The following is a 23,120-nucleotide window of genomic DNA, read 5'->3' on the forward strand; positions in this document are numbered from 1 at the left end:
CACAGAACTTTAGGAAATGTCACAACCCCTGAAGTAAAAAAATCACATGGGTAGTCTGAACAAGCTGCTGACCAATTCTAAGGGAGAACAATAGCACGTGCATCAGGAATTTCTGCAATTTATTGAGAACAATCATGTAAGCCCAGAAATGGAGAGTCTCCAAAATGATGCATACAGATATGACTTACTACTGGATATTACTCAATACTGCACAATTCCACCGCCTGTTGAGGAACAGACAATTAAGAAGACCCCGCGAGAAATCTTTCCTTCTTTAGAACTGGTGCCTCTAACACCGCCAGCGATCCGATCGGCTCTGCTCAAATGGGTTAAGAAGAAAACTCTTCTTTCCTCCAAAGCTGCCAGAGAGATGGTTTTTACCAGCATAAGGCAAGAAGCTGCTTATTATTACTCTCTGGAGACTTTTGCAGAGCACAGGGCTGTATGCACCCGGTACCAACCCCACACCTACAAGATCCTCCGCACGTCTGGGCCCAAGGACAGGGAGGAATCAGCACCCTGGGATCTTTCTGCGTCTCCAGCAAAAATGTTCCAGAACCAGGTCCAGTATATCCGTATACCAGGCACGGATGTAGTGAAGGGCTGCCCAGGCTGCAGGGGACAAAAATGGACACCGTGCAGTTTCTGCCAGGCCTCTGGCAAAGTCAGGTGCCCTGTGTGTCACGGGTCCGGGTGGAGCTCCAAGAGGAGACTGTGCTGGGGCTGCAACGGACAGAGGCTGGTACCCTGTGCAGCATGCATGGCCCTGGGCAGAGTGTGCTGTGAAACATGCATTGGGAAGGGACAGCTGGGCTACTTTCAAGAACTGAGGGTGGAACACAAATGCAACCTCGGCGATCACATCCACAGTACTGCCAACATTCCCGAGCACCTGCTGCCCTCGGCTCCCGGAGAGGTTCTTTACGAGTCCACAGCCGAGCAACTGCATGGCTTTTCCACCAGCACCGTAGATGAAATTAACAGCATTTCCCAGAGGCTGGTGGAGGAGTCTCGCAGAACCTGCAGAGACTGCCGGATCATTCAGCAGAGACAAATGCTAAAAGCTGTTCCTGTCACCCAGGTGCAATACTATTGGAAGGACAAGTCTGGAACCTTTTTCATTTATGGAAGTGATCACTGCATTTATTGCACTGACTACCCAAAGAAAAAGATTATTTGTTGCACACAATGGTTTTAAGTCAGGCATGTCTGATTACAAGTATTACAGTAGAGAAAAGCCCCCCCCCCCTTTACAATTAGAGCTTTGAATGAGACTTTTCCCCACAGCCTTTTTCATTAGAGATGGTGCTTAATGGAAATAAAGTGACATTTCTGACACTATCCTGGACTTCTCGTAGTTTATTGTAGTTGAAAAACTTCATTCTTCCAATTACATAATTGAACTCCAGTTTTACAGTGGTGGTTTTCTCTTAGGTACCGTGTTCCCAATGTGTGTTTAAGATTCAAATCAACTATACGTTTGCTCTAGTCATAAGAATTAATTTAATGAGATACTCTTGACATAAAAGTAAGCCTCTTTGAGCCCCAGGTACCATGAGGTTAAATAAGACAAAAATCAGAGAGGAATTTGTCATGGATTTACCAGTGCTGCTTACACAACTAATGTACAGTAAATGGGTCCTTCAATGTATTCATATAACAAATGCATGTAAACATCAGGGAACATGGTGAACTCTCTGACCTGCTAAAAAAAAAAAAGTAACTGGAAAACAAAAGGCAGACAGCTTTGAATGAATGCTTCTTCTGTATAAGAGAACATATTGACTATGGGTCATGTTTTCACACTTCAAAAAAGTAGAGTATCTGTCGTCTTGAATGTACTAACAACAGGTGCCCAGGACACAAATTCCAATAAACAAATCTCCTAAATCTTCTTGCAAAACTCACCATTTAGATTACAACTGTTAAAACAGGAAGCATTTCAGGAAGGTGGCAAATCTGAGACAGAGGCTATTTTATCTGTAATAAAAGAAACACTGCGATTTGGCTGTTTTAACAAGGGGTCATCTTGATACGAAAAGTCTTCACACCAGCTGGTTTTCAATGTTGTTTCCCCATGACACACTGTTCTCCCTGTGCAGTAAGAGGACAGGCCTTAGGTTTCTGATTTTTTGTGGTCCAAATTCTCCCTCGCTAATCGGATCAGCAAGTCAAAGTGCAGTGTTCGGCTCCAGCGGAGGGGGCAGAACTAGGGCTCCATCGCAGTCGTGCTACTGCTATCTGCAGCCTCTGATGTGGTGTCCACCACCAGCCTCTGCCGGTTTCCAAAGGCTGCATTCACTGCAAAGAAAACAAAGAGCTGTGTAAGCCCACAGACAACCTACAGCACACCCTACAGCAATCCCCATGAAGGCTGAAAAATGTAAGACATTTCCACATGTAGAGGAATCCTTCTCTGTTGGTCCCCTGAGCAAGGCCCTTAACCCCAGCTGCTCCAGAGGTGCTGTATAAATGGCTGACCCCGCGCTCTCACCCCAAGCTTCTCTCTCCCTGTCTGTGTGTCTCATGGAGAGCAAGCTGGGGTATGCGAAAAGAAAAATTCCTAATGCAAAAAATTGTACAGGGCTAATAAAGTGATCTTGTATAACTAAGCGGAAACCACAGCTTGGTACCTGCAGCGACGTCACTTATGTCCCAGATGCGCAGTCCTTCTTTCTGTCCACCAAAGGCATAAACAAACGGAAGGTCTGGACAGCAGGACGCACAGAATAGCACTCCCTGGTAAAGACACAAAGTAAGGATCTGGGTTTAAAAATCATTCTTGCTTTAATTTTCTTAAAAGTAGTTTTAAGACGCCATTTAATATTTTTCCTTGCAGATACTATAGATACAGCATTAAACAGGAAAGATGAAGAGCCCTGGGGGTGGAAGAGTGGCTACACGTGGACTGGAGGGATGGATAAGGAGGGAGGGAAAGAACCTTAAGCTTAGTTTTCCAGATCGATTCTATTCACCATTTTCATATCTCTGGAGTGGACGAGAGTCGGCTTGCTTCCCAGGATATCCCAGATCTTCACGTGCTTGTCTGAAGAGCATGTCACAAGGCACCCCTTTATCTGACTGCTCAGGTCCAAGCCTGGGAAAGAACAAGGTGAGAAAGTCAGGCTCTGTCCTGTGACATCAGGGCGGACTACAATGTACTAACATTTTTAAAGCAAATATATGGTATAAAGAGTTTGCTGGGCGTTGTCATCTGAATTTTAATTAAAACATGAAGGAGACCAGAAAATAGCATAATGCAGAGTAAAGACACATAGGTGTATTCTATGTGTTTTGGAAAGATCAATTACATGCTTTCCATACAACTTAAAGCCAGCAAGTATTGTGTTAATTAAATAAAAATATATACAGTATATATTTGTTCTTTAGATGCAAAGAATTAAGATCCAAAGTAGTCCACCAAAAATGCATTTTCAGGTCCCATCTGAGCCACTTGATAGTGGGTTGGCCATTTGCAGAAAAAAAAAGTTTTATATAAAGAGACTAATATATTAAACACAATTATAAGAAAAAGTAGTAGATTCTGTAGGTAATAAATGTAAAAACCAAATCTGGTAACTGTTGGTCATTGGAGCATTTAAAAGCTCACTTTGCAAGTACATACATTTCTGCAATACTAATGAACTAAACCAGTTTCATACCCGACACCTCTTCATCGTGAGCTCTGAGTGTAAAGACAGGCTTATCTGACCGAGCATCTAAACAGTAAACAAAGCCATCTTCTGTGCTGGTCTGCAAGACAAAACAAGCTTCAAAACATGAACACCAAGTAAAATGAGACAAGAAAGGAATGGAATTACATGAATTCCGAGTGTGTTCAATCTAAGACCTGGCAATATACTTTCTAGTCACTAGACTGTGAGTTTTCAGGAAGGAGAAGCTGTTAAATGTTTGGGAAGCTTACCAAAAAATTGCATGGAGAGAAATGGTTCCACACCACTCTCTCCACCTGGCCGCTGAATCTCCAGGTTCTGTGGTTCTCTTGTGGACTTCTACAATCATACAGGACTGTGGATCTGGAAGGAAAACACCAATGTGAATTTTCCTGTCTAAAGTTATGCTAAAATTTACAAAGGAACTCAAAGCTTGTAAACTTCAGAAATCAAAGGCCAATCGGTTTTGACATGTTCTATCCATCTTTAGCACAAACCATATAGGTCTTATTCAACAAATGTTAAACCAATGTTCTCCTCTAATTTTTTAAAATTAATTCCAATTACATTTCCCTATTAATATGAGGGATATTTGTTTGTGTTTGAGTTTCACAATTTCTGATTGCTTCATAATTTACTGCATCACATTCAAAACGAGTTTGGCCCCTGAATTTTGAAAAGAGATTGAATTTTCAATCATTTCGATGCTCGACTTATTTCACTGTGACTTAGTAAATCAATCCACAAAAATGATCTGTTCAAGAATGAACCGTTCGAGAACTGCACATCTCAATTTGCCAGCATGATCTGGGGTTCCGCTATTACATCCTACATTGCTGTGTAGCCTTTAATGTTTTGTGCATAAAACCACTGAAGTTAAAGCACACCTGTGCACATATGCAGCTGAGAGGGAATATGAAAAAACTTATTGGTGTGCCAGAAGACTGGGCTGCAATGCAGAGTGCTTTAATCTCCTCCGTTTTGCACTTGTTTAAAAGTTATGCCACTCACTTATCAAATGATCCAGAAATCAGGGTCTGAGCTTCAAAGGGATGGAACTTCAGCGTCTGAACCTAAAAAAAGGATATTTCCTAAATGTTACCTTATTAATAGAATTGTTTGGAGATAACTATAGTTAATGGAAAGATGTCCGCATCACATTGCAGTTTCCATAAAACAAAGTTTTACAATTTTAGAAATGCTCTCAGGAATGACACAGTTCAAGAGAAGCAAAATGGAACAGGATATGGTGTCTTCCAAAAACATTGACACCCTTGCACAGTTTTCTCATTTTACAGCTTTAAAGCTTGACAATACGCCACTTTGTATTGGCAATTAATACTTGTTACATTTACCATGTACGCCATGCATTCAAAGCCAAAAACTAAAAGAAAGAAGTAAAATAGCTTTTTAGCATTCAAGTGTATTCCTCAATTTGCATTTTTTTGATAGCCACTCAAGGTAGTGTGTATACTTGGAAAATGAATGGTTAATGGACAGAAAACAGATAAGGATTTTTTAATATAGTACAGATAAGGGGTAATTGCTCACTAGGAACTGTATTAGGACCACTGATCTTTTTGATTTATATTAATAATCTAGACTGGCATAGGTAGGTAACTACTGAAGTTTGCAGATGGTTCCAAACAGGAGGAGTAGTAAACAGCAAAGAATCTCCAGAAGAAATTCCACAACATTTAGATCAAATTCAGAATTGGGCAAACACCTCCACTAAACCCCCCCATCACCTCAGTTTAATGGAGTAATATGTGGGAAGGGGTGTCTCTTCCTGCCAAATGTCTGTTAATACAAATGATGTATTTTCAGCCCCAAAACTTATTTAAAAAGTGTATATATATACACACACACACTATATGTAATTTCTGGATATATACATCCAAACTTAATATATTGCTGCACTGTGCTGTTTATACTGTAAAAATACACTGTATTGTGTTACAGTCTGGTGTACCCTCTCTTCATCAGCCTAACAGGAGGAGGAGGAGGAGAAAAGAAGAGTCCAATACTGCTGGCTGTCCATAGAACTACCCATGAATTTTTTTGGGTAATTTTGGTAACAGACTACTAAAAATCAATTATCAAAGTTTAATCAAATGCACAACAATACAGCATGCAGCAGTAGTTGCTGGCAATTAAATGTCTTATTGATATAAAAGCTTTTTTATTGAGGGTCATCAAAGATATGTTCTAAATAAACATCAATTATAATATGTAAGATTTGCAGACAAATGAACATTTTTCAGCAAACAGTAGACAGCAAACCACCTGCCTGGCCTGCCAGTCACTGTATCAAGTGATAATGGGTGGGGAGGGTCTGAAGGGTTAAAGGAACAGGGGCATACAGAAGGTATAATTTCACAGCTCCTCCCCCAGCTCGTGGGCTCTGTCATTCCTTAGTTCCCAGTTGTATCAGCCCAAGCTAATGAAGCCTGACACTTGGCTTCCCGGCAGAAGAGGGCTCTCACTCTGATCTGAGCTAGGAGCCCAGCTGGCTGGAGGGACACTAGCGCTCTGCTACAAGACGACAGGTAGGAATCAAGCAGATCAATTCATTTTCTAAAAAACTGTTTCCTACTCACTGTGGGTTAGGATACACATCTGAGCATTAATAGGAAATAAGTGGCTACGCTACCTCTCCTATCATCTCGATCAATCATTTCCTACTGCTCAAGAGAGCTGAGAACATGAGCAAATATGTCTCGTTATAAAGAGCATGAAGTTTTTTTTCCCCAACATGAAGAAATTCATTGTACATTTGGAAGTAGAAAGGAGAGAGACTTTTAAAATTGAATGTACGAAGGTGCCTTTTCCCCAGTCCCCCAAGACCATGGGAAAATGAATGCAGACGAGTATAGAGTTGATTCTGCCACACTAGCAGTCGGGCATTAGTCAGGGCTTCGCACCCCTGCCCCTTTTCCAGCAGCAGCTCTCTCTCCACGGGTAGGGACTTTACAGATGGAGCTGCTAGCAGAAATGGACCCCAGGGCAGCCTAATCAGTCTATTTGTTGCTTCTGTCAAAGCAGAGTTACAGAAGTCACACCTGTTTAGCTGATTGACAATGCTTTTTTACTTTAAAGAAAAATAATAACATAAGTTACTGTTGCAATGCAGAATGAAAGAAAAATTCTAAACCGTTCTCTCTTCTCCCAGAGGCGCTCTCTGACTGCATTTTGAGGCGTTTAATTATGATTTTGAGCTATTGATGTCTTTCTGACTGCACGTACAATGGCTCAGCAAACAAATGACTATGAATATGATTTAATAACATAATACATTTTGGGCTCATAGCTCATAAACCTAAATTAGGGATACTGATAAGACTAATAAGAATAAGAAACAGACTTGCTGCTTCTGATGGTCGTTGACAGAGTTTTAGCTAAACACACCCCATGTACGCTCACAGTACAGTAAGGGCCACTTGGAGGAAATGACAAGGCTAGGCAGACTACTCTTTCATTAAAGAAGAATACTACAGTATATTCTGTTTAGACAAGTAAAGATCTGAATTGTAATGAAAAGTGTATTACAGTTCCAGGTCACAAGAGGCCCATTAAAGTGTGTCAAAATGAGAGCATAAGATGTTCTAATTTAGCTAAGTGCCTAATGGAAGGACTTCATGACTTTAATGAGTGAAGACCAGAGTGGGAATGCAGAGCTCAAGAACTTGCCTAAAACATCAAAGCCAACACCTCTGTCATTATCACTTGTCTTAATGGCAGACAGTCCTGATAATACAGATGTGCAGGGACACATTGGATTTAGACATTATACCTTCTTTAAGCCCGATACTGGAAGTCCAAATCATTACAGTATGAGGGTTTAATTACTTTTTTCCTAATTCAAAATTCAGAAACTGCAATTCTAATACTCAACTAACATCGACAGGACACCCCACCTATTAAGATGTTTTCTTACAGAAACAAAAGGCACAGTGCTTGAATACCCAGAGGTGTAAACAACACGGAATTGTGAGCTGTAAAACACAGTACCATGAAAATACAGGTAAAAAAGAAAACTATAGCAGAATATGGAAAAACACCAGACTGTAGACTTTATATATTCTTGCATCACTTGCCTGAAATATGCAGCACCTGAAAAGGACATGAGGAGGTATTGCTATCTGATAAGGTTAAAAGGTGATTTTATTTGGCATTGCAGGCAGCTAGCAACTCAGCATTCAGGGAAAGGATGAACAACGTCTCATAAAGCTGAGACACTCCAACTCTAAAAACAACAGGGGAAGGTATGAAGGGCAACTATCATCCCCCATTTCTCCACGTTTGGGGACTACCCCTGGCTGAAGTACTTGCAGAAGGAAGCATGACCCTTCAGGGGTTCTGCAAAACTCAAAAGTTGCTCTTATCGTAGGATCAGACTGCAATGATAATTAAGGACGTGCTCAGAAAAAAAAAAGATTGCACTGGAATAGCATTTTTCATGCCAGGGGATTCCAGAATGCCTTGCATATAGGAGGGAATCCACTTCATTCACCACTGAAGCGCAGCCCTCACCTTGGAGGCATGTGGCTGCCCTTCTGTACAAGCAGCTCCACTACAGAGCAGATCAGGTGGAGAAGTGAAAAGCGACACTGACAGCATTAAGAGAGACTTAGAGGGACAGATTCTGCACACACAGCATATAGTTACCTGAGGCTCACAGCCCAGCTCTCACAAGAATGCCATAAGATTCCTTTATTGGCCATATACAATTTCTTGTAATAGGAATCTGTCTTTTCGCATACTCCTTGCCCTCCATGAGACACACAGACAAGGAGAGAAGCTTGGGGTCATAAGGCCTTTAAGGACCTACAGCACGGTTTTCCAGTGTCACCTTACTGGTTTGGAAAAAGGAGAGATTTCTTCATCATTTGAAGAAAGGCAGACCAGACTGCGAGAGCCCAGAACATCAGAGTTAGCACCACTATTACAGAAACTGCATGAATCTTTACAGCGAGTGGGTGATAATCTCGATCAGTTTAAGATTCCTAACTCCCAGAGGTCCTCCTACTGAACTGCTTGGTATGACAGTGTTGACTGGTGCCATAAAAAATATGGTCTTTAGTATCACCTCATCACTGTATATTTTGTCAAAATGATTTTAAAGTAAAACTGTTTGAGCTATGGAGTTCAAGTTATTCTTTAGCATTGTTTTTCTCTCTGAAAAACTGTTTTCCTCAGTAGTATTAACTGACAGAAAAACTGCATTTGTTTTCTTCTAACAAACCATTCCATAAAGATTTTATCTATTTTGTTTTAAATCAAGAAACATACGGGGTCCTGCAAAGCAATTTAGACGGCTTCTAAGTAACCATGGGCTTTGAAGCCAAGACTAACAGTAATCTCATGTAAAGGCGACCTGAATACCCCACAAAGATATTTCTCAAGAAATACTACTATTACTAGAAGGTTCTGACAAATGTATTACTGAAAAATGATGTTGCCATTGTGGGCACAACAAGCTACCCAATGATTCTCATTATCACTACTACTAATACAGAGAATTCAAAATAAGCCAGTCCCCAAGCACAATAAAAAGTGTGATGGATTTATCCATTTTCTCATTATCCATGCTGGGAAAATGCATTTAGACGTCAACCGTGTTGCCAGTGTAGGACATGAACATGTCAGGAAGCATAATAGTTATGCAGCAGGGCACAGTATCCAAGTGAATGTCCACTCACCCCTACATGTGATCTTTCATCTACACTGGCTAGAGGTCTATGCTGAAAGAGAAGGTCGGAGATGAATCCCGCTCTTTAAAACATGCTATTGTTCAAGGACACAGGAACAGACCAACCAGTGTTTAATCTACTGCATTCTCTCAGTGCACTGAAAGACCAGACAATACCAGCCAAATCAAAACAACTGTTGCTTCCACTAAGCCATTGGTTTTGAAGACCAGGATTAGTTCTGACAGCACTAAAGCCAGATTTCTTTGCTACTATATGGGTTACACTGGTCCGATACAGAAAAAAAAGACACCACTAACCGAGTTCACAAACCAGCTACAAGATCTTCTAAGCCCATAAGAAGTTGCAAGTAATTATTTAAGCTTAACGATGGAAGTGGATCCAACACCATATTCTCCTTGAGATCAACCAATATTAAAACCAAGCATCAGCCTGATTTGATCCAATTTGTACCTGTACAACTCAATATACTTTCCCTTAAAGCTCAGTCACATACTGAATACCCAATTCTTTTCAAGAAATGCAAGAAATGTATTTTTCTAATGCTGAGAAATGAAAAATAGATTACAGTTTGTCATGGCTTCAAAGCACATGGTTGGGTTGGAAGCCTACAAAGCTACTTTACAGGACCCAAAAGGTTTAGTTGATTTTAAACAATGAGAGAGATATAATGTTAGTTGAACGTTTTGAGGGGGATGCTAATCTTCAGGAAGAAAAGAAATGGCTAAAAATAAGCAATTCATCGACCAATTTAATGGTCTCCTTTCAGAAATCAGTTCATTAACATATAAACCTTTTAATACTGAAATTAAATTTTTAATACTGGGCAACGGGGGGTCATTAGTTTTCTTACAAAGCAAGAAATCTCTGTTAATGTTCTGGCAGTGTCACTCAATGTTCCACTCATGGGACATCGTGTTCCTAAACACTTTCCCACACAACAATCACACAGTGGTCAGCACACTACGTTTCTTTTTAATCTCGCAGGGATGACGGTGCCTTTTGAATCACTTTTGTCCTTGCACTTCCCAGGTGAAATGGCTTTACGGAGCACCGTGTGGCACGTGGCCTCTCTGACCTGTCTCCTGGTTCATGCGGCCCTCTCCTCGCCTTTCCATCCCCACCCAGGGCGGCCCTACCAGTCGGCTTTCTCTGCCGCCAGAACCGAGGGCATGGTGGGCGGCCCCCAGAAAGCGGTCACCTTCGACAAGCTGCTCGTCAACGTCGGGGACGACTTCAACCCCGACACGGGGCGGTTCCGCTGCCGGGTGCCCGGCGCGTACTACTTCGCCTTCACCGTGGGGAAACATCCCCGGAAGAGGCTGTCGGTCATGCTGGTGAAGAACGGCCAGGAGGTGCAGGCCATCGTGTACGACGAGCACCGGCACAGGAGGAGAAAGGTGCAGAGCCAGAGCGTCATGCTCAGCCTGCGGCCAATGGACACCGTCTGGCTCCTTCTGCACGGTGACGCCAAGTACGCCTTGTACAGCAACAAGGGGCCATACACCACGTTCTCTGGCTACCTGGTGTACCCCGATCTCCCCCCTGGCTACCCGAACAAGCACGTAGCCGCCCAGCCCCCAGGGCAGCCCCACTCGGGGTGCCCTCCCTTGTGGGCTCACGAGTCCAAGCACGCCCTGCTGTCGGAGCCGTGGGCGGCGATGGCGGAGGAGGAGGAGGAGGAGGAGGAGCCCCGCTCTGCCTTTTCCGTGGCCAGGACGCGCTCCCTCCTGGGAGAGGCCACCAGCAGGGGGGAGAAGCAGGCGCTCAGCTTCGACGTGGAGTACGTCAACATCGGGGGCCACTTCGACAAATCCTCGGGGCGCTTCACCTGCCGCTTTCCCGGAGCCTACTACTTCGCCTTCACCGTGGGCAAGCACCCCTCGAGGTGCGTCTCGGTGAAGCTCGTGAAGAACGGGGGCGACGTCCAGGCCATGGTCTTCGACGAAGACGACTCCAAGCACCGGGCGATGCAGAGCCAGAGCCTCATGCTCTCCCTTCGCGAGGGCGAGACCGTCTGGCTGTACAGCCAGCCGCACGAGCGATTCGCCGTCTACAGCAACCAGGGCCGGTACATCACTTTCACGGGATTCCTGATCTACCCCGAGTCTGCCCCACGCCGGGCTCAGAAGCATCTGGCTAGAACTCGCTTTTAGCATCTTCTGCATTGTGCGATTGGAGTATCACGCAGGAGTTTTCTCTTAGTATTCAATTCTCAGCACATGTATGTCCACTTTATTCACCTGCCCCCATTTTGTTTAAGCATGTACAGCTCAGTGTGTACATATTAAAGATAGAAAAAACTCTACGCCGACACTATATTCTCACTGAAATTGTTAATGCTAAAGAATATTTATCAAACATTATCTCATTGGCAGGTGTTGGCCCGGTTGTCAATTTTTATCTAGAATCTTTTTAATTTAATTTGACGCTTCTACAGCGTTTGCAAATCCTCCTAATTTTGGCAACATCTGCAAACTTGAAAAACTATTCCATTATCTGGATGATTATAACCATATATAATTAGAATAATTTGAAAAGAGCAGAGGTCCTCGTACAGATCCCCATGTTATTTCACTTACAACATCACCCTAACTGTACCCTCTATTTTTATTTTACTCATGAAAATGACATTCTTTAAAAATACAACGTGTAGCTGAAGAACACTTTCTGTAAACAGACGTGAAGGTTTAAAAGCAGTGAACGAATGAAGCCAGTGCCCTTACCTTGTCTGTGTGGCGCGTCAGCGTGGAGGCTGGTTTGCCCTGTGTCAGGTCCCACAGTACCACAGTGTTATCTGCAGAGGCGCTGGCTAACACATTTCTAAAAGAAAGAGGGGAACAAAAAAAAATACCTTACCAAACACAAACACTGCCACTGCCACAGGAGGTCTTCCACAGCAGGGCTCACACAGCAAGAGGAGCCAGGTAACAATTTTGGCCAGAGGATACTCCAAGGTGCTCGCAGCTCGGACACTCCCTCACCTATCAATGTGCCACAACACCTACCTCTTTCTCGGAGCTATAGACTACTGCATTTATTGACTGTAACTGAATAACACGGACCGAACTCGCCTTTTCGGAAGAACAGCACACTTTAAAACGTGAAGTTTTAAGTTTATAGAGTGAACTTACCGAACTAGCTTGTTCCACGAAAGGTCCAGCACCGCATCAGAATGACCCTCTAGTGCCTCTGCGGCTGCACTCTGAAACGTCAACACTTCCGATAATGTACAGCTCTCACTACGAACTGAGAGAATTCATTTTCTTGAGCTTTAAGACCAGAGGGGAAGGAGCAGTTTTACTGCTGGACTAGGTCAGAAAACCCGAAGAAGGCTCCACAGCCGAAACCCTGTGTCCCTTTCCTGTTCCTTCGCAGCCTACGCATGCTGATGCTGTTACCTACTTGAACTGGGTCAGTAAATAGCCAATTCCTCAATGTTATACCAATGAGGAATCCCATCCAAATAAGCACAGACCACAGCAAAGAGATTGCGGATGGTTGTTTAACGGAGATTTACGTAAAAACATTTTAGTTTATCTATGAGTGGCACGGAGAGTGGCAAACAATAAAAGACCTTTTTGTTTTTCTTTTTCTTCTTGGCTAACTTCTTGCTCCCAAGTGAGAAGACCGGCTCTAAGCAATCCACCACATCCAGGTCCCACACATCTATCACAGGAGTCATGTTGCCAACAGCAGCAAAGTTGCCTACAAAGGGGTTAAATCAAAGAAAACCGTTTATGAAAACAATGAATTGATTTGCTCAAGGTTAAACACACACACACAAAAAAACATTACAGTAAACCCTCAGTTTAATGGGGAAGGGGAGTCTGTTATTACCAAATGTTTGTTAAATCACAAATGATTTTTTTCATCCCCAAAACACACGATTATAAGAGAAAAAAAAATATATGTGTGCTTTATATTGTTAAAAAGTATATACATGTTAATAGATTTTTTTAAAAATTGCAATAAACACAGTCCTGAAAATTGTTCCTTTTATTGTAAATATACAAGCTTTTTATTTCATGAGTCATAAATATACAGTATAAAATTAACTAAAGCAAACAAAACACCAACCCATCTTAAGCAGCTGACCTTACTCTATAGGGCACCTGAATTACAAACCTGTTGAATTTAACCCATATTTAACTTTGTTTTTATTAATATTGCATTTTATCATTACTGTGAAGAAAATGTGTTATTTCTGGTTTAACACTCAAAATTCTTGTTTAGCAGATTTTGTCCATTAAATCTGAAGATCTTTAAGACAAAAGCTGTTAAACTGAAAGTTTACTGTATACAGTTTTGTAACTTCTGGTAATCCTGATGTCCAACCAAATTTTTCAAAAGGTACAGTTTCATTACTGTTTCATACATTTCCAATGATACTTACTACACACCTTTTTGCTTTCGTTTTATACACAAAAAAAATTCTGAGACTTTCAAGTTATAAAGCAGTTCACTTTATTCAAGAGATGAACATAAAAGCTTCTTCAATATAAATCTGTTCTAACTGTACAGTGTTCCTCCTTGACGAAGTTGGTCACATCTGGTGCCCTGCAAATGCTTAGCTCATGGTCTCTTTCCTTCCAGTATCGCAGAATTTTTTAAGGTGGTCACATTTATGGTTTGCATGAAACCTGAAACGTATTAATCCCTCTCTGCCTCATTACGCTGCTGAGAGTAACTCATAAGAGTGACTGATCTTTCAGGTCAGTCAGCACTGTCAAATTCTGTTTAATGTTTGAATGTCTATATACCTGTATCTTTTGACTATTGTACAGCACCTTGAGATAGTGCGTCATGAAAAGAGTTACATAAAAATAAAGATTTTTTCAAGGAGAAACAACATTATGTAGCAAATTAATGTAGCATTCTCCAAGCTTATCTTGCAAATCAGCTAGCACTTTCACACCCGTCTTAAAATGTACTTTTCTACAGTAGATCTTAATTTGTTTTTATTTCCCAAATGTACGTAATTCATTAACATAGTCATTTTTTCTTGTTTTTGCCGGTAACAATAAACAAGAGTTGAGATAAATTAGTAAGGAGTGTAAACCATAGGAAATTTAGACAAGGCTTTTATCCAAAATTATATATATCTGCACTTGTTTATGTAGCTGGGTATTTTATTGGAATAATTCAAGTACCTTGCTCATGAAAACAAACAAAAAAATGTATCTCACCCTTAATTTGAACCCACAACCTTCCAGTTACGTCCAAACCCACGTCTGCCCCTATAACCACACCAGTAGTATTAAATTTATGGTTTTACCTGCTCTTTCTTCAGGGCTGGGGTCAAAGTTCAGCCACTCTACACACAAAGGATAGGCAGGCAGGAGGATGTCATGGTGTACATAAAAAGAGCCCTCTTCACAGTTGTAAACTGAAGGCACAGAGAAAAGAAACAGTGTCATTTCCAATGAAGAAAAGCTAACAGTCCACTCAAATGAGGAGTTTCCTACGGAACACTTGAGACATGCAAGAAAAAAACAACCTTTTTTTTACCATCATAAAAAATTAAGAATCTTTAGAAGCACAAAAACCAACAAGCAATTGATAACTGTGAGTGCATGAAAAATTGTTTTAAAAGCACCTTCGGCATAAACATAGAAAATATTTTTTGCTTTCAGTGGTACAAGAGGTTTTAAGATGCAGTTTGAACTTGCAGATTTAATGACTTCAGCAATAGCATTGATGTCATTAATATTCTACAGCAATTATGGAGATTTGCTAAACCATTATAGAGTTTTAGATGGTAATACGCACCATGTACTTCTAGGTTACAACAATCCTTCTCTGCTCTGCCAGCAACAATAAGGTTGTCATTAGGTCTGATCTGAAAATCTTCCCGTTCGTAATGATCCTAGAGAATAAAGTTTAAACAGGGGTAGTCGCAATTACTTATTCTTACACAAAATATACACATTCAATGAAGAGCTTTATATAAATATTAAGTTAAACCATTAGTAATGAAACAAAGCAAAACCTTGGTTGGGTTTCTAGAGCAAAATAAGACAAAAAGCAACACTCCTAGAAGGATGTATTTCATAAAGTCATCGTGAGTATGCTTTCAGAAAAAAACAGGTAAACATTCACCACACATCAGTGACATGTTACTGGACGGATTCATTAGAATTATGAAGTGAAATAAAAATAGTGATGCAGAAACAGTGCAAAGCACTGCGATTATACTCACAGTATCTTTAAGAGTGATGTAAGGGTCTTCTTCATTATTGCAAAAGACTGTGAGTCCTGCCAGGCTGTCACCCAAGTTTGCTGCAGCTAAACACAGGTATAAAGCATAAAAATGACTCCCAATATAAGCATAACTTATTTCTATTCTCTTCCAAGAGTTAAGCTTATGTGAAAAGTGCAATGTCAACATGTACTGTGATAAACAGATCATTAACTTTGTGGAATACTCACGAAGGTATTTTACTAATTTAATCCCAGCATCAATGTTTCAAAACAACTGAAGGTCATTCATTAAATTGTAGAAAGCAAATGTTTAAGAAGCTCTCCACCTAACTGCACTGGCTTTAAAATCTAAGTTCAATAAGGATGCACCGATATAGAATTTCTGGGCCGACAACAATAACCAATAATTAACAGCTTGTTTTGGCTGATACAGCTACCAATAATTTAACTTTTTCGCATTTTCAAACAAGTTCACACTATAATCCACAGCTGATGTGTAATGAGGGTAAGAAAGCTAAAACTCTGTACAGCTTAGCATACTCATCAGAAGGCCATCGGAAGCCTATGTGTCTGTTGTGAAGCTAATGCCTCTGACATTAGCTTTGATCAGGTTGTGTACGTGTGTCGCGACAACATCATACAGAGCTGGCAAAGCAACATCGGAACAGTAGTGGTGGCTTGGAAGAGTATAACAGGGTTCCAAATGCTCAATTAGTTGACAGAATCATCGATCCTCCACAATCGGAAAGGGCTGGTCATCAAGTGCCATAAACTCCATGTCTTGATTGCATTAGCCTTCGGACTGTCCTTGGCAAATTTTCTGTAATTTACAAATGCCTGCTGGATAGGCACTGCTGCACTTGCTACTGTTCTTGTTCTCTTGCTAATGCTAGCTGCCTCATATTCTTTAAATAAATCACTGGAATGACAAGTTCTCAAATGCCTAATTAGATTACTGGTATTGAAACTCTTTACTTTGTTTCCTCCTCGCTGTACATTTGTTGCAGATTGCAATTCTGTTGTCTTCTGCTGAAATGGTGAAAAGGCTCCACACCGCCAACATTTTCACTCTCCAGCAACCGTACTGTACCCAGTCAAGTGTGTCAGTGTGTGCACTAGTTGCCCAAACAAAAATAGGGTGCCACATTATTGGTTGTAATTATGGGTCGGAATTCCATTATTGGAACAATAATGATCAATTTTCCTAGTTATCGGAGAATAAAATATCAGCCTCGGATACATCATGCACCCCTAAAATTCAAGTACAAATTTTAAGTATAGATCTGCTTTAGACTCAACAGGAAAACACAAACCAGATGCCACACTTGGAAACTACAGGGAAGTGCTCATACAACTGAGTGCAGAAAGCTCTTCTTTACACTAAGGACATATACAAGGTTAAAGACTGTTTGGTCATCTAGCCTGTGTAGTAGTTTGTAGGAAACTGATGCACGGATTTCATCCAACGGTTTCTTGAGAGAAGCCAAAAAAATCAGCTTTAATAACTTGATGGTACAGCTTGTTCCATCCTGCAGCAACCCTATGCATAAAGAAGATCCTCCTGTTCTCGATTTTAAATCCATTTCCAGATAGTTTCCACTTGTGTCCTTGTGGTGTTTCAGAGATTCTTAAGTCCACTGCCTGAACTTTATCAAGGCCTTTGAAAATTGTAAATACTTGTATAAGATCACCTAGTGGTCTTCCTTGTGTAAGATTAAAAAGGTTCAGGTCATCCAGGCTCATTCTTTGAAGCCCTAGAATGCATCTGAGCACTCTTCTGTGGACTGCTTGCAGAGCAACAGTTTTTCAACAAGGTGAGCAGAACTGTATACAACATTAAAAATGAATTGTGAATTACACATCTACAAAACTGAAAATACTAATTATGCATCACAATTTACAGAAATATGTTGGGTTTAACTTTGCACCATGTACAAGTTGTCTCCTTCGGTTCACTTATAAATAATACAATTAGGGGTATTTAAACCTTTGCACACAACTGTAATCCTAATTTAACATTACTTGATTGGAATTCTATCCCTATGATGATATACTGTAACATCTCTCTTTTTCAATGTTTCACCTGATGTCTAGAAGATATAAGCAATATAAAATAATGACACCTCATCGGTCAGGTGTTTGTCCAGTTTTGAATGTTATATACAATAATTTATACTGAAATGTTTGCTAATGCTAATATTTTGGTAAATGCGATTCATTTACTAAGTATGCCAGAATCCAGATTACCAATATAAATTAAGAAAATAGTGAATTTTGCACACTGCGTTGTAGGAACATGGAACATGGAACAAGCTTCCTGCTATGTTGTTGAAGCTGATACTTTAGCTTCTTTTAAGAAAACTGAATGAAATCCATGTATTAACTACTGAAAAACTAAAAAAACAAACAAACGAGACAGATGGCCAAATATCCCCCTCTCATTTGTTTCGTTTTGATATAAATCCAAGCAGGATTTTTTTTTGTCACATGAGCTGTTTTACAGAGCACTGCCACAACTGAGGATGAGAAAAGTCAACTTTTGAATATTAAGCCCACCTGTGTCTTCCTCGTCATACCTATCCAGCCCATATTCAGCCAGCTCATCCACCTCCCCTCTGTCGCTCTCGTTTTCATCTTGTTCCTCTGTGTCTTGTGAGGCTTGGGTCTCATCACTCATCTCCTGTCCACTGCCCATCCCCTCATCAACATCTTCCTCGCCTTCCTCTGTTACCTCCCTGAAAACAACTGACAGGTCACTGGACATGCACAGCTCATCACAGCACCTTTTTCCAAAGGCTGCTTCTCCTTTGACTCCTTCCCAGCTATTCATTGCTTCCTTGATGTCACATTACCTCTCTGACAAGCCTCGGGTACATAGAATCTCCCAAGACGTTTTGAACATTCACTTGTATCAACTCCCTCATATAACAAAGCACCACCCACTTCTTTACATCGCAGATAAACGGTCTTGAAAATTTACTCCTTCAGGCACCGGGTAAAATTTAAACAAAACTTTCACTGTAGTAATACTGTTGCTGTTCTTTGCTTTATTCTCTTCACTGGTTTAAATTAGGTGTTGTCATCTTGTCAATGTTTTCCTTTCCAGCCACAGGATTTCGGAATGAATTTCAAAGATAATACATTTTGGTTGTACAGTTATAAAATGCTTTCAGGGATTCGGATACATTTTAATCACTTCATTCCTTCACTTCATTCCTATCAAGATTTTTAAGTTCTGCCTAATCGCCAATAATCCACACCTCCTCGTTTTAACCCCTCCATTAACTGCTCAACAGGTAAAATAAATTTACCCTAGCTCCTCTTTCGCTTCGCTGACGAGACGTTGCAGCTCCTCTTTGCTCAACTCCACCTGAAAATAATAAGAACACCTAGATAAAACTGTAAATATTTGTTTTTTTTCCTGTTAACACATAAAAAGTGAACCAGCCTTCAACACTAACATTATTTAACTTTTATATTTTGGTACGTATGCAATATATCTATATAATGATATTAATTAATAACAAGAACAGTTAATACTAACATATCTGTAATTGCTAAATTCGTATTTTTCCCCCTTAATTCTATACAGCACTTACTTTATCTGGAGTTTCCTTGGCAACTCCTCGCTTCACCCAGCCAACACAAGTGATCTGGCAACTCATTGTTTGTGAAAAACAATAGTCGATTTACACTGTTATTATTAACCTTGGGACCCTATTTAGCTCAATAGAGACCCTATATTAAAACACACCACACAGCCTGAACCGCTCACGTGTGCGAATCTTGTTTGGGTCCTTTTCGGCAGCGACTCGACTAGACTCGACTCGATGACGATATTTGCTGCCTAACGCACTGCCTGTGTTGATCACGCTATAATAATAATAATAATAATAATAATAATAATAATAATAATTGCTTACACTTATATAGCGATTTTCTGGACATTCCACTCAAAGCTCTTTACAGGTAATGGGGACTCCCCTCCACCACCACCAATGTGCAGCATCAACCTAGATGATGCGACGGCAGCCATAGTGCGCCAGAACGCTCACCACACATCAGCTATCAGTGGGGAGGAGAGCAGAGTAATGTAGCCAATTCATAGAGGGGGATTATTAGGAGGCAATGATTGGTAAGGGCCAATTGGAAATTTGGCCAGGACACCGGGGTTACACCCCTATAGCTAGACAATTCTATAATTTCGTCGTTTCATACGACAAAATGACGCAAATTCCAATTAGGAGAGGTTACCATGAAACATACTGCAATTAGAAGCAATACGTATTCTGTGATTCTTGCAATATAATCGTTTGGGTTTGATTATAATTCATCAAATCGATATAAAACTTCAACATTGAGATGCAAGTCATCTCTGAAATAGCGGGTTCAAAAATTCTAACGAGGTACAGCAATGTGAAACTAAAATATGGAGACCCTGCTGTGCATAAACTGGTACATTATATACAGTTGACTCGTGATTGCGACAGACGTCTTAACGTAGTCAATAAAACAGGACAGGTGGTACACTTTGCTTCTACAATGAAAGCAAATAGAATAATTCTGGCCAGCGTTGTTCCATAAATTACTGGGGCTAGCTATACCTGAGGTTTGTATTGTAACGCTTACGGCCGACAGGTACTGTGTAAGAGCCGGCTTACCAGAGCGGTGACGTCGCCGCCCTTCCCTGTGATAGCAGGACTCCCGGGTGTCCCGGGTTCGAGCCCCCGACGGTGGGGGGCCGACCTAATGCGGCAAGGGCGCCCGCCAGAGCCCCCGTTGCGTTACTGTATAATTCTGTTATTTAAATTTAAATCCTTAGATGGCCCTGCAGCTCACAACTGGCAGCCCACTAAACCAGGTCAGTAAGTGGATGGGAGATCTCCTGGGGAAAAACTAAGGTTGCTGCTGAAGGAGATGGTAGTGGGGCCAGTAGGGGGCACTCACCCCATGGTCTGTGTGGGTCCTAATGCCCCAGTAAAGTGACAGGAACACTGTACTGTAAAAAGGTGCCATCCTTCAGATGAGATGTAAAACCAAGGTCCCGACTCTCTGTGGTCATTAAAAATCCTAGAGTGTTTCTCTAAAAGAGCAGGGATGTTACCCCAGCATCCTGGCCAAATGTCCGATTGACCTTTACCAATTATGGCCTCCTAATAATGTCCATCTCTGAACTGGCTTCCTCACTCTGCTCTCCTCCCCACTGAGAGCTGGTGTGTGGGGAGTGTACTGGTGCACTCTGGCTGCTGTCACATCAGCCAGGTGGGGCTGCACACTGGTGGTGATGGAGGGGATCCTCATTATCTGTAAAGCGCTTTGAGTGGAGTGTCCAGAAAAGCGCTATATAAGTGTAAGGAATTAGTATTATCAGAAAAGACAAAAACATACTTAAATTTTCTTTTTTTCTTTTCTTTACTTCTTTTTTCTTCTTTTCTGTATTGGATTGGAAGAAATTGGTTTCGTTGGATTCTTCATTGGCTGGCAGGTTGATAAACATTTAAAAACATTCTCACAACATTTTGGACATGAGCTTTAAGTGAAGGGCTTGTATCAACAGATGACAAATATATACCTGTCCCGAGTAATTGTACTATTTCCAAATGCAGTTGGCAGTTTAATAGTTGAGAAGGAAAGCCAATCAGCAGAAATTCAGTCTTGTCAAAATAAACAAAAAAATCACACATAGTTTAACAACATTTAAACCAGTGGTTATTATTATTATTATTATTATTATTATTATTATTATTATTATTATTATGTTAGACCTAAAATTTTCCAGTCAATGCATATAACTCCTGCCCTGAGTGAGTATTGGATCTGGGTTAATGGCCCTTGAATAGCATCTCTAACTGTCTAATGTTATTTATATTTATAGAATGTTTTGTTCATTATTAATTTCTTCCTTGTTATATACCTGAGTAAAATATAAATTTTAGATAATCATGTTTTTCCCTTTCATTGTCCAAGCACTTTAAATTTGTATTTCTGAGACACTTCATAGTTCATTTGCAGATCATTAAAGGTCAATACTGATTTATCTCCTCAGAGTCCGGTTAGAGGTATTACAGTCATGCAGTTGATTAAATCATTTGACCAGATATGCAATGATGAAAATGAGTAGGCAAAAACAGATGACACTAGGCCTTCCCAGAACTGAATTTGAGATCCCAGATCTAGGTTAAGCTGCTGTGGCTAATCTATTGCATCTGTATTGATAGCCTTTGCCAAAGACGATTTCTAGTGCCCAAGACAGCTGAAACCTTCTTCGGCACACCATGTCCATATCTTGTGTCAAATTTGATTAGCTCTTCCAATTGGTCCCCTTTGCATGCTGCAGACAGGATACCTGATAAGGATTCTGGTTTTGCAGGTTATTTGTTCTGAAGGTCCTGATTTGTCCTCACACGACCAACAAGTGGGGTTTTACCTACCTTTTGTAGGAGCCTGACTACTGTTGTTGTCCCTGGGTGCATAGCTCACTTGTGTTTTTTCCAGGAATAGAGTCTCTAACAGCCTCCACTTCCCTTTTTTCTCTTTTGGTGGCATTGACACAGATTGAAAGTGTTGCCACTGGTGTGTTGACTTCAGCATCTGTAGTGGTGGTGTCCTGGGAGCTGCTCTCTTGAGCTCCCATGTCTTGACTGTCTGTTTTCAAGTCCTGGTGGAGCAAATCTGTTTTAATGATGTGACGTTAAGTGGGATTGTCAGGAAACAGAGCAGTATGGAGACCTGTGTCTCTTCTGTGTGAGGACTGTCTGTATTGGAGTGTTAGTAAATGCAATACAGAAATGAGCCCGCAGCCCAACTAGATCATTTGGTTGTAAACAAGTCATGCTCTCTGTTATTTCCTTTTATAAGCTTAGATCTTACCTCTTAAAATACACAATGCAGTAAAAGGAAAGAGAATTGCAACACACTTTTGCATTCCTACTGTATATAATGTGCATAATAACCTTTTAAATAAAAAATACAGAGCTGGGTACAGTCAGTACTCCTAAATTATTTGTAACGATATTACATATTCACAGCACACACCTAACTTGTAGTTTAAATGGGTTTTTTTTCCAAGTAGCACAATAATATCACAATTGGCCTCTTTTTATGTATCCATTTCAGTTAACAGCTGAGAGTGAAAGATAAGGATCACAGGTGTGATCATCCACACAAAAGCTATAGATAAAATAAATGGTAGGTAATAAAAGTAGATAAATACAGAAAACAAATGAAGATTTGTTACATAACAGCATGTTTTCAGTGCCATGATATCTGATAAAAACATGATTGGTGAAGTTAATGATTTAACATTACAAACATTCTGAAACAATTAATCAACTATGTTTGTTTCAACCTGATACTCAGTCTACAGAATTTGGTGGAAACTCTTCTCTCTCTTAGTGTATAGTGTATCAGGAGTAGAAATGGGAATTAATAATCACAGAGGTTCACCATTGTAGTTGTGAATTGTACAATTTTTTGCTAAGAACATCAAAGAAGTATAAACTGTAGCATTCTGACATTCCATTGAAATGGT

At 40.6% G+C, this 23,120-nt stretch overlaps 2 protein-coding genes across 3 annotated transcripts; one reads left to right on the forward strand and one right to left on the reverse strand.

Moving 5' to 3' along the window:
- Positions 1 to 1,344: 1,344 nt before the first annotated feature.
- Positions 1,345 to 19,586, reverse strand: pwp1 (PWP1 homolog, endonuclein). Of its 2 annotated transcripts, none has more exons than XM_088645836.1 (15): positions 19,513 to 19,586; positions 18,901 to 18,959; positions 18,146 to 18,324; positions 15,588 to 15,673; positions 15,158 to 15,254; positions 14,664 to 14,774; positions 12,963 to 13,093; positions 12,520 to 12,590; positions 12,112 to 12,208; positions 4,686 to 4,747; positions 3,926 to 4,037; positions 3,663 to 3,753; positions 2,976 to 3,097; positions 2,634 to 2,739; positions 1,345 to 2,301 (listed from the first exon to the last, which is right to left on the reverse strand). In XM_088645836.1, the coding sequence occupies exons 3-15, from the start codon at positions 18,282 to 18,284 to the stop codon at positions 2,210 to 2,212; spliced, it is 1,317 nt and encodes a 438-aa protein (XP_088501962.1). In that variant the 5' UTR covers positions 18,285 to 18,324; positions 18,901 to 18,959; positions 19,513 to 19,586; the 3' UTR covers positions 1,345 to 2,209. The 2 variants fall into 2 exon arrangements, with proteins under 2 accessions (XP_088501962.1, XP_088501961.1); XM_088645835.1 differs by lacking the exon at positions 19,513 to 19,586 and adding an exon at positions 19,189 to 19,399.
- Positions 6,118 to 12,118, forward strand: c1qtnf13 (C1q and TNF related 13). The gene is made up of 2 exons (XM_088645837.1): positions 6,118 to 6,223; positions 10,418 to 12,118. Exon 2 carries the CDS (start codon positions 10,423 to 10,425, stop codon positions 11,539 to 11,541), a length of 1,119 nt encoding a protein of 372 aa, XP_088501963.1. The 5' UTR covers positions 6,118 to 6,223; positions 10,418 to 10,422; the 3' UTR covers positions 11,542 to 12,118.
- Positions 19,587 to 23,120: the final 3,534 nt, after the last annotated feature.

Source organism: Lepisosteus platostomus, chromosome 9 (assembly GCF_059453375.1).
Source record: "Lepisosteus platostomus isolate fLepPlt1 chromosome 9, fLepPlt1.hap1, whole genome shotgun sequence".
Classification (NCBI taxonomy): domain Eukaryota; kingdom Metazoa; phylum Chordata; class Actinopteri; order Semionotiformes; family Lepisosteidae; genus Lepisosteus; species Lepisosteus platostomus.